At 50.9% G+C, this 11,584-nt stretch overlaps 1 protein-coding gene across 1 annotated transcript; it reads right to left on the reverse strand.

Moving 5' to 3' along the window:
• Positions 1 to 2,184: 2,184 nt before the first annotated feature.
• Positions 2,185 to 11,094, reverse strand: PIRT (phosphoinositide interacting regulator of transient receptor potential channels). The gene is made up of 2 exons (XM_061391094.1): positions 10,939 to 11,094; positions 2,185 to 2,769 (listed from the first exon to the last, which is right to left on the reverse strand). Exon 2 carries the CDS (start codon positions 2,652 to 2,654, stop codon positions 2,247 to 2,249), a length of 408 nt encoding a protein of 135 aa, XP_061247078.1. The 5' UTR covers positions 2,655 to 2,769; positions 10,939 to 11,094; the 3' UTR covers positions 2,185 to 2,246.
• Positions 11,095 to 11,584: the final 490 nt, after the last annotated feature.

Below are 11,584 nucleotides of genomic sequence, written 5' to 3' on the forward strand. Positions count from 1 at the left end.
CCCTCCGCCAAGACAACATGTGGTAGCAGCATCACCTGGCCCCCGTTCCACGGCAATGCCCAGACGACAAGCTTGTGGGGGGAGGAAATGAGACTTGGGACATGTAGATGACCATCGAACCAGCCAGGAGTCCTCCTTGCTTGCTCCCAGGTGGGAAAGCATAGAGGACTCTGAGAATGATAGGGTCGGGCTGTTATGGAATCTGCTTTCATGTCAGAAACCATCCATAAGCCACATGAGGCGCTGGAACCATAGTGAGTGACATAGTGACTGACGACACCCCATGACGGGCCCTGACTGCCTGTGTGCAGGGGCCAGGTGACCGTGCTGTTTGAATGAGAAACATGGTCATTCTGGCTGAAACTCCCTGAACTCTGGCTCCTTGGGTGGGCGGGGCAGGGGGTGTCCCCATGTCACAGGTACCTGCCTCCACAGAATTTCCCATGATGCAGAGCGAACAAGGTGGTGTCCTGACTCTGCATATGGAACCACCTTGATAAAGATGGAGACACCTGGAGGCCTATTAGAGAGAGAGAGGTTGCCAGAGTGATGCAGTCCAGGGCAGGGGCGGAGGCGGGGACAGAAGGCTGAGGTGACACTCCCCTGGTGATCAGATGCTGTCCAATGGGCCACAGGCCTATGGGAGCCTGGCTTCCTCACAGGTACCCTCCTGGTCTGGCCACCTCTGTATGCTGCAGAAAGCCTCTGTTTTGGGGAGCACTTACCTCATGGGGGATTTCTGTGTGGTTATCCCTGGGGAACCCCCACCCAGTCTCTGCCTCAGACCCAGGAGGGCTTCGAGGAGAAGCTGCAGTAAGGCACTTGGGGAAGCAGGTGGCGGGGCGAGGAGCAGGCCAAGGGAGGGGCTCAGGTGACCATTCCAGATCAGGGAACTTGCTCCACGGTTTTCTAATCATATCCTGCTCCCCTCCCCCAGCTCTGCACACACTGTTCCCGCCAAATGCTTTCCCTTCCTGCCTGCCAGTTCTCCTCTTTCCTCCGGTTGTGTTGTTTCTGTTGGCTACACAGCCTCCAGCTAGACCAGACTGCTGCTCCCCCTCCCGCCGCCATGTTCCTGCCCCCACCCTCACAGCCCCAGAAAGGACTCAGCACCCGGTGTCTGACCGCCTGTTGGCCTGGCTGTGTCTTTCTCTTCATGTGGAAGATGAATGCAGGGACTGGCTGTCTAGCTTGCTCTGTCTCAGGGCCTGGCCCCGAGCTGAGCCCTCGCTGAATGTGGGTGGGTGGGTGGGGGCTGGGAGAGCAGAAGTCGGGACTTTCTGAAGTAAGAGCGGTCTCTGGAAACCTCCAGACACTCAGCTGTGGAGTGGAATCTCTGGGTTGTGATTCTCGATGGGGATGAAGCAGAGCAAAAGCTTACAGAAGCCCTCCGCAGCGGCTCTCCACCCAGCTGTTCCAGAATCTGGGGTCGAGGGAGAAGAAAGTTAGGGCAACATGCGCTTGTTCTTGGCCAAGTGTCCAGTTCAGATGGAAGAGTAGTCACAGACGAGTTAGAAGGTCAAGGGGAGACTGTGATACCTCCCAGTGCATGCCACCACCTCTGGTGTAAATACCGTGTAACTGAAGGTTAAATTGCTTCTCTGACTAACTCCCAGAGCCATTTCTAGGGGAGAATGTGCCTTCTTGGAAAGTGTTTCTTCCCAGTCACACTTCAGTTCTCTTTGGAATGTTTGGTGCTTGTGACTTATCTGATCTCTTGAAATGCAAGCTAGCAACTCGCCCACAGAGAGAGCTGGGGTGGGTAAGCCCAATGGTCAGGACTTCCCTCCTCTCTGCAAAGGGCCTCTGCTGGTCATTCTGGGTTCTGGAAGGGAGCAAATGCAGAATCCAGTTCAGGCACTCAGAAGTGTAAGCAGGAGGGATAGTCCATCTCAAGGAATTTCCCAACATGCATAGCGCTTGGCAGAGCACATTCATTAGATGAGTGACACCCGGATGCACAGGCCGAGGTGAAGCCATGGAAGGCGATGGCCGCGGCCAGGATCTGGGCAGGGGAGCATAGGACACAACAGAGACTAAATGAGATCATCCCGGTGCCTCCCAGCCACACGGAGGGCGCAGCCCTGAGCTTGCTTTTTCCCATGGGGCCCAGAAGAGGGTTTGCCTGCATCAGTTTTATGGCAGACTCCACCACCCAAGGGACCAGAGGTGTTGGACTATGGCCATCACACTTTCTCCTGGACAAGGTGTTGGGGTGGTAGGGCGGACAGAGGGCAAGGTTGTCATCAGCGGTTCAGGAAGAAGGACTTGAGGTTCTGGAAGAACACTGACTTTTGTTTCTGCTTCTGTTTCTTCTTAATGATGGGCACCCAGACCAGCCCACATACCAGCATCATGAGTCCCAGAGACAGGAAGGCAGGCCCCACCATCTTCAGGACCTTGAGGCTCATATCGCCCAGGTTCAGGGTGTAGGCCAAGCAGGTGATGACCACACCGAAGAGGAGGATGGCACCACCCACAGACATGATAATGACGGGTTTGCGGTAGATTTCCCAGTTACTCCGGGGAGTGGCGGTCCAGACGGACTCACTTCTGGAGCTGATGCACAGGGAGCTGGCTGTCTGGCTGGGCAGAAGGTCCTTGGACTCTGGAGACTTCTCTTCAACCTCCAGGGCCTTGGGGAGGGCCTCCATGGTCACCGCTTCTAGAGCCTGGGCTCCTGGTACCGGCAACGGTTAGAAGCAAGGGCAAAGACTCTTCACACACCCTTCCTGTTCTCAGCATCCGTCTCCAGCCTGGCTCTCAGTGCTGAAGTCAAAAGGAAAAGCAGATGAGATCTACAAAAATAAGAAGCCTCTCAAGCTGGTTTTTTTTTTTCCCCCATGTGAGAGATAATTCCCTGGTGGCTCAGATGGTAAAGAATCTCTCTGCAATGCAGGAGACCTGGATTCAATCCCTGGGTCGGGAAGATCCCCTGGAGAAGGAAATGGCAACCCACTCCAGTATTCCTGCCTGGAGAATTCCATGGACAGAGGAGCCTGGTGGGCTACAGTCCATGGGGTTGCAAAGACTCAGACACGACTGAGCAACTAAGACTTTAACCAAGTCTTCTTATTATTTAATCAGGGAACAATGATGTCCTTTAAAAGAACAAACAAAAGCTATAATTTACGAAATGGCATCTTATTTTCAGACGCAGCCGCTTTCCAGCTGTGTGATCTAGAGTGCGTTACGGCCCTGGTCCTCGGCGTCCCTCCCAGTCCCCCTCCTGGTGCCTCACAGTCTTCCTCTCCCTTTGTATTTCCTGTTGGGGCACCTCAGGCCCCCTCTCAAACCGCATTTACTAATATCCCTTTTTGTGAACAGTATGGGAGAGATTTCGGTACACAGCAGTAAATTTACTGGGAAGGTGGGCTGTGTTGGATGAGGACTGAAGGCCCTGAGGGGCTGGGCTGGGAGGAGTCAGTGGAAGAAAGGCCTGGGGTGTGGGCTTCTCGGACTATCCATGGGTTTGCATGTTGGCTCAGCCCCAGGGGGAGCAATTTGAGAAGGTAGATGGAGGTCCTTTTCCCTTGGAGGCCACTTCTGGGTGTCAGGAGGCAGGTGTAGTGCGTGGAGATGTATCAATATCTGTTGCACAGAACTAGGGAAGGTCAGGCTGCAGGCTGGCGCCAGGAGGGAACACCGGCCTGGGGCTCCAGAGCATGAGGAGGAGAGAATGAACACCACACCTGTCCATCCAGGACCCCAAACTTGAGCAAGAGAAGCCAGATGCTATCTTCCATTTACATAAGATTCAAAAACGTGTAAGACGATCAGTGCCGCATAGTGGTTACCTTCAGTTGGGGTGGTGACCGGAAAGGGGACTAGATGGAAACTTCTGGAGTGCCATCATGGTCCAACTCTCTATCTGGCCATAGCCGGTTACATGGGCTGTTTACTGTGACATGACTACTCTCATGTGTGTGTGATAAAGATCAGTAAAATGGCATGGACCTAGAGAGGATCATACCAAGTGAAGTAAGCTAGACAGAGAGAGAAAATGTCATATTGTTTATTTGTGGAATCTAAAAAAATGATAGAAATGAACTTAAATACAAAACAGACACTGACCCATAGACATAGAAAACAAACTTATGGTTACCAAAGGGAAAAGGGGGAGAGGGATAAATAAAAAAAGAAAAGATCAGTAAAATATTTCAGTAAGGAAAATAAAAAAATATAACTACATACAATATATTCCTTTTTGGGATTCTGACTAGATGAGACCAACCGGTACATTTTAGGATAGTTTTAGGGAAGTTTGGCTTTGGTTTGGATGTTAAATGCCACTGAGGATTTAAAATGTGTATTTGGGGGCTTCCCTGTCACTTCAGTGGATAGGACTCTCACTGCTGTGGGCCTGGGTTCGATCCCTGGTTGGGGAACTAAGATCCCACAAGCCCTGCGGTGTATTTAAAAAAAATTTTTGTATTCACTATAATGACTATACTGTGGACACAGAAGAAAGCGTCTTAATGAGTATAGAGTTATATCTTGAAAACACATACGGGGATGAAATGTCTCGATGGCATGATATACATGAAAACATGAACCTCCAGATCAGATACGACAAACTGTTAAAGGTTATAAAATCTTTTTATGGAGGATGGATGTATGGAAGTTGATTATCTTACTATCTTACCTAAGTTGTTTATCCTACTAGAAACATGTTTGCAAATGTCTGTAATAGATGAGACACTGAGAATACAAACAGACAACAGCCAGACATGTATCAAAGCAGAACTCTGACCCACAACTTGCAGCAACCAGCCTGAGAAACCAGCCTGAGAAACCACCAGCCCAGGAAGCCAACCCTCTCTCTGGAAGTCAGACTTTCAGGAAGTCACACCACTATTCCTAGTAACCAGCCCCACAAGCCTACCAGTAACTGCAGACAACTACTTTTGACAAATACACCAAAACTATTCCACGGGGGAAAGGGAAGTCATCGCAACCAGTGGTACTGGAATAACTGAATATTCATATGGAAAAAAATGAAACTTGTCCCCACCTCATACCATCAACAAAAAATGAATTTGCGATGGATCATGGGCAAAACCTGAACATAAAAGTGAAAACCAGAAAGCTCTTAGGAGAAAAAAATAGGAGGATATCTTTGTGACCTGGAAGTTGGCAAATTTCTTAGGACAGAGATGGCAATAACCAAGGAAGAAAAAAAAAATCAATAGATTAGATTTCATCATAATTTTTAAAACTCCTGCTCATTGAAAGCTACCAGAAGAAAATGAATAGCAAGCTATGGACTGGGAGAAAATTTTAGCAAAATATGTATTGTCAAAAGATTTGCATCTGGAATATGTAAAGAACTACCACATGGGATTAATATCAACACAAACAGCACAATTTGAAAAATGGGCAAAAGATTTGAACAGATCCATTACAGAGGAAGACAGATGAAGAAACCCGTGAAAAAAAAAACCCTCGAGATTGACATGCAAATTAAATGAAAGATGAAATGCAAATTAAAACCACAAGGAGATACATTCTCTCACTAGAATGGCTAAACTTTAAACATCTCACCACACAAATGCTGGTGAGCGTGGGGAACAAACAGAACTCTTATGCGCTGCTGGTGGGAATGTAAAATGGCACAGCCACTTTGGAACCAGGTCGAATAGTTTCTTGCAAAGTGAAGCATCCACCTTCCCTTTGAGCCAGCAATTCCACTCCAAGATAAATGGAAACCTATGTGCACCAAGTTATGACCAACCTAGATAGCATATTCAAAAGCAGAGACATTACTTTGCCAACAAAGGTTCATCTAGTCAAGGCTATGGTTTTTCCTGTGGTCATGTATGGATGTGAGAGCTGGACTGTGAAGAAAGCTGAGCGCCGAAGAATTGATGCTTTTGAACTGTGGTGTTGGAGAAGACTCTTGAGAGTCCCTTGGACTGCAAGGAGATCCAACCAGTCCATTCTGAAGGAGATCAGCCCCGGGATTTCTTTGGAAGGAATGATGCTAAAGCTGAAACTCCAGTACTTTGGCCACCTCATGTGAAGAGTTGACTCATTGGAAAAGACTCTGATGCTGGGAGGGATTGGGGGCAGGAGGAGAAGGGGACAACAGAGGATGAAATGGCTGGATGGCATCACTGACTCGATGGACGTGAGTCTCAGTGAACTCCGGGAGTTGGTGATGGACAGGGAGGCCTGGCGTGCTGCGATTCATGGGGTTGCAAAGAGTTGGATATGACTGAGAGACTGATCTGATCTGATCTGATGTGCATCAAGGCTTGTTTAAGAATATTCATCGCAGCTTTGTCCATAGTAGCTCTAATCCAGAAAACAACCCCAATATCCACAAACAGGAGAAAAGATGAATACACGTTATATGTTCACAAATACACAAAATACTATTCAACAATAAAAAAGAACCAACTTTGGATACACACACAACTTGGATGAGTCTCATAGATGTGGTGTGAAAGAAATCAGATATGAATGAACACATATAGTATATGTTTCCACTTATATGATCTTCTAGAACTTTCTAATGACTAATCTAAGGTGACAGATCTCAAAACAGTGTTTGTAGGGGTGGGGAGGAAATAACTGGGACTTTCTGGGGCCAATGGAAATGTTCCATCTCTTTATGTCAGTGTAGGTTACATAAAGGATCCATTTGTCAATGTGGTACACTAAGATTTGTGCATTGCAATGTGTATAAATTATACCCGGTGAAAAAGAACTGTTAAAGTCGTAGTAAGAATAATCGAGTGGGTCAGTCTGGGGAGCAGGTGAAAGTGTAGTTAAACCAAGAACATCGGAGTGTTGATAATGGTTGAAGTCCTATGATGGAAGACGGGATCCAGAGTAGAGGTGTGGGCAGGAAGCACGTTACCCCAGAAAAGGAAAGTGGGGGTGCGGGCAGGGGCAAAGTGACCCCAGAATAGGACAGAGAAGGAAATCTATGAGGTGAGAATGTCACCTGTTACAGGAACCCTCTGTGCTGATTCTGAGAAAGAGGAGATCCTGAGAGAAAGAGAAGGTACATCTTTGAGAGACTGGGATTTGGGGACAGAAGATGGAGGTGGAGATGGAGATGGGAGTGGAGATGGAGGTGGAGATAAGAGATGGAGATGACAGAGATGGAGGCAGAGATGAGAGAGGATGATGGAGGCAGAGGTGGAGTTGAGAGATAGAGGGAGAGAGAGAACAAGAATTTTACTGTTTTCGCCTCATCTCTGGAAAGATATGTTCAGACGGTAAAGCGTCTGCCTGTAATGCAGGAGACCCGAGTTCGGTCCCTGGGAAGGGAAGATCCTCTGGAGAAGGAAGTGGCAACCCACTCCAGTATTCTTGCCTGGAAAATCCCGTGGACGGAGGAGCCTGGCGAGCTACAGTCCACGGGGCCGCAAAGAGTCGGACACGACTGAGCAACTTCACTTTCACTTTCTTTCTTGAAGGAAAACTCTTTCACAGAGCCAGGAGGCCCTGGACAGAGCAAAGACAGGGTTTGGTTGGCAGAACTAGTGTCCAGAAGGGACTGTCTCTAATCTTGTTAGAGCACGTCTCCTTATCTGTGGCATATTTATAATGGGCCAGGTATTTGGAGACCCTGCCTACGAATATCCTTCAATGTTTGCCCTTTGACCTTGTGTTCCCCAGGTTGCTCCATAGTGCTCCCTGACACCACACCAAACTCTAGACGTGGAGCCACAGACACATGTCCCTCTCTGAAGAGGAGCTCTGGGCGTCCACATTTCCTGGCTCAGCAGCATCTCTGATGAACGAGGTAAAGTGATGTCTCAAATGAGAGGGGAGAGAAGCAGGAACTTTCTGGCTCTTTCTCACACACTCATAGGTTCATTCGCCAAGGGCAGTTGGGTGGGTGGCATGGATCGTGAAAGCTGGTGAGCAACACGGAGTGTCTAGGACAGTAAGGACCATATAGTTTTCCCTCCGGTAGATTCTTGGGTGTCAGAAATGCGCCACTTAACGGATGGCAGTTGAAAGTGAAATAAGCGGGTCACTGCCCTGGAGGTGACCAGAGGCATGTCTGTTCTTACAGGGCTGGACGTTCTCCAGTTGCTCCCCGAGTCCTTGTAGGGCTGGGCCTGGGGCTTCCTCGGCCTCCTGTGCCCTCCAGCAGGTAGCTCAGCACCTGGCTGGGGCTTGGGGATCACCAGTCCTGTGTTAAATGACTCACTAAGCAGCAGAACTGCGACGGGAAGATTGAGCATCGCAGGGTCAAGTCTCCATTGCCGTTCCTCCCCATCCATCACCTGTCCCCTTTGCTCTTACAGGGGGTGGAAGGATGGGACTGGCTAACTTGGGGGCAGGAGAGGCAGCTGTGAGGAGCAGGGGGACCCTCTGACTGCCCCCCTCCCTCCCTGGTCTCTGATGGACAGACCTCTCATCAAGGCTGGGTGCTTTCTGCTGGCTGGCCTTCCTGAAGTCTGCAGGGTGCCCCAGTGGCTTCTCCAAACAGAAGCGGCACCTGGTGCATCAGGGGAGGGTCGACACTTCATACGATAACAATAACTCATTTCTCCAACTCTCACTAGGGGCTGAGGACCCGGCTGAGTGCCTTTTCGGCAATGCGTCATTTCCCTCTCCTTACAAGTCACTGAGATTGGGACAATTATTATCCCATTTTGCAGGTGAGGAAACTGAGGACCAGAGAGGTTAGGTGATTTGCCCAAAGTTACTCAGCAGATGCATAGAGAACCAGGCTAGAAATGGGAGTCGTGGAACCTGTTTGGCTGCAGAGCCTGGGTTCGAGTCTATCCTGCTCCCTGTTGGGAAGGTTTTGAGCTTTTGGTTTTCTTTTTAAACGAGGGGAGTGGTGAGTGAGGAGCGCAATGGGGGCCTGGGCCATGAACAGAATTGCAGGGTGGCTGCTTCAGGTGAGGCATCAGGCTGACATTGCTGGGTGAGACTGCTGAGGATGTGCAGGCTGGAGCGTGGGGCCTTGAGCTGCCAGTAGCAGAGCAGCAAGAGGCCTGTGACAGCGGCCACAAAGCACCCCACTCCCCGCCACTGCCATCATCCCAGTAGAGCACAAAACGCCTGGAACCTGCCACTTTCTTCACCTGCAGCATCTCTTAATAGCTCCACGAGGTTACTGTTGTTGTTTAGTCGCTAAGTCAGGCCCGACTCTTTTGTGACCCCATGGACTGCAGCATACCAGGCTCCCCTGTCCATGGAATTTCCCAAGCGAAAGTGAAAGTGAACGTGTAGTCACTCAGTCTTGTCTGACTCTTTGCGACCCCATGGACTGTAGCCCAACAAGCTCCTCTGTTCGTGGAACTCTCCAGGCAAGAATACTGGAGTGGGTTGCCATTTCCTTCTCCAGAGGATCTTCCCGACCCAGGGACTGAACCCAAGTCTCCTGCATTGGCACGTGGGTTCTTTACCACTGAGTCGCCAGGGAAGCCCCAGCTCTATGATGGTGGTACTGTTATTATTATTCCCATTTTACAGATAAGGAAACCGAGGCTCAGAGCTGCTTAAACCCAAGTCATGGTCCTTATACTTGACTGTGTTTGCTCAAGGAAGAAGCCTGCCTTTCCCCTTCACTTAACACTGTCAATATTAATAGATTGCCTGATTTGGCCAATAAAATGTCAAAATGCCCAGTTAAATTTGCATTTCAGATAAGCGACGGATGCTTTTACTTATAAGAATGTTCCAAAGGTGACCTGGGACATCCTTACACCGAAATGCATTTGTTGTTTGTGAGAAATTCAAAAGTAGCTGGCATCCTTGTTAATATATCTGCAACCCTGATATGATAGGAGGCCCCATTGTGCTTGGGGCTGGAGTTATCAGTCCTTTTTCAAGCTTCTCATCCCTGACAGGAGCTGGACTATTCTGGGAATTGCAGGGACTGACAGCAGGGGAGACACGGCTCATGTCTCCCAGCCAGGAGGTGGCCCAGAGGGAAGGGTCCTCTTGTGGGACAAGAGGGGAGGGCAGGTTGCAAAACACAAGTGACAGAGATAAGAGGATTCCTGAGAAAGACGCAAGCGTGAGTTTCTGTTTGGAATTCCCGAGACGTGGAGGGTCTAGCCTCTCCCCCCAGGGTCCCGACAGCACCCCCACCCAGCTGTCACTGCCGGCCGCTGGCCACCCCCCAACCAGACATTCCATTGGCGACCCTGTCCCCGATGAGGTGAGTGGTGCCCTCGTGCTTGAACTGATAAGGTTTCTGAATCCGCTGCTGCTGTCCCCGGGGCAGGGCCACCCGTCTGTCACCTGCTCCCAGGGCTTCTAGGAAGGGAAGTTCTTCAGCTCCATCTAGACAGGGCCACTCACCTCACTCTTCACGCAGCCGGAGCCCAGGTCCTGCCCAGTAACAAGGTGGAAAAACAGCTCAGGTGGTAACGTCTGCTTTTCCCTGGGTGTGTGGTCCCCAAGGCGCACGTCTCCCTTGCACGTTTTGTCCGTGTTTATATGGGCCAGCCTGCTTTCCCCTTCCCGACACGGAGCGTGCCCAGCCCCTGCCCGCACCTGCCCTGGGCGCCTGCCACACCTGCAGCTGGGAGGATGGACTGGCAGACACTGAGGTCTGATGGGGATGCCTAGGTCTAGTTCTGAGGTCCCTCTGTGGCCTCCGGGACCCGAGGGTGCCTAGCACTTCAAAGTCAGGCTGTTTGGCTCGTCTGTGTCAGCTCGGGAGGGTGGTCCCCGCCCACAGCTGTGGAGGGTGAAGGCTGGTTGCCCTACTACAGGGCAGAGGCAGCCGCCTGCACCCAGCATCTCCTTCTCCAGGTGCAGCGCGGGGCGGGGCAGCCCACCCCATCACCTCTCTCCTCAGCCCAGCCAGCCCTCCTCCCCTTAGCCGGCTGTGCGCATCTACCTCCCACCTCCGGCTCACAGACTCAAGGCGCTCTAAAGCGAAGTTAAAACTGGCTCCTTCCTCCAGGGAAGTGGAAGGAGGGGCAGAGGGCCAGTGGCCTCCTTACTTACTGTGCTCAACGTCCCCCGGGGAAGATGGGGGAGTCCTGGGGATCGCACACAACTGGCGCCAGGAGGAAGCGGGCAGTGAGTTCCTGCTCAAGTCCTGCACCCTAGCCCCCGGGAAGAAGCCTCCCTGGCCCCTCCAGGAGCCGCGTGCAGCGAATCCCAGCGCAGAGCTGGCTCCAGCGGGGTGAGCTCACCAGGATGTGGGCTAATGGGTTAACCCTTGGTGGGCCGCGGGCAGAGGCGCTTGTGATAGGGCTTTGGCTCAGCTCTGCTCAGCCTCTAGTAGATGAAGCTGGTGAAAAATTAATGAAGCTTCTCTGCAGTTGGTCTTCAGGTTTCAGGGAGATTTGGATGAGGCTGGTGTGTGGGCAGAGCCACTCCTCCCAACCCCAGGCTCGGAAATCTGGAGATGTGGGTCCCTGGGTCAGTGGAGTGTGTGACCGTGATGGTGGTGGCTGCCAAAAAGTGGATCACTCAGAGTCTGCACTAGCTCGGTCCAGGGCAGGTGTTGGCCATGGGACCTAGGAGGCCTGTTTGTTCTGGATGTAGGAGAAAGCAAGTGTAGACTTTTTTTTAGCATCCTCGGTTCCAAGACAGCAGGGGTACCTCTGGGAGCACCCCGAGGCCTATGTGTGGGTATCCTATGAGA

Source organism: Bos javanicus, chromosome 19, assembly GCF_032452875.1.
Source record: "Bos javanicus breed banteng chromosome 19, ARS-OSU_banteng_1.0, whole genome shotgun sequence".
NCBI lineage: Eukaryota > Metazoa > Chordata > Mammalia > Artiodactyla > Bovidae > Bos > Bos javanicus.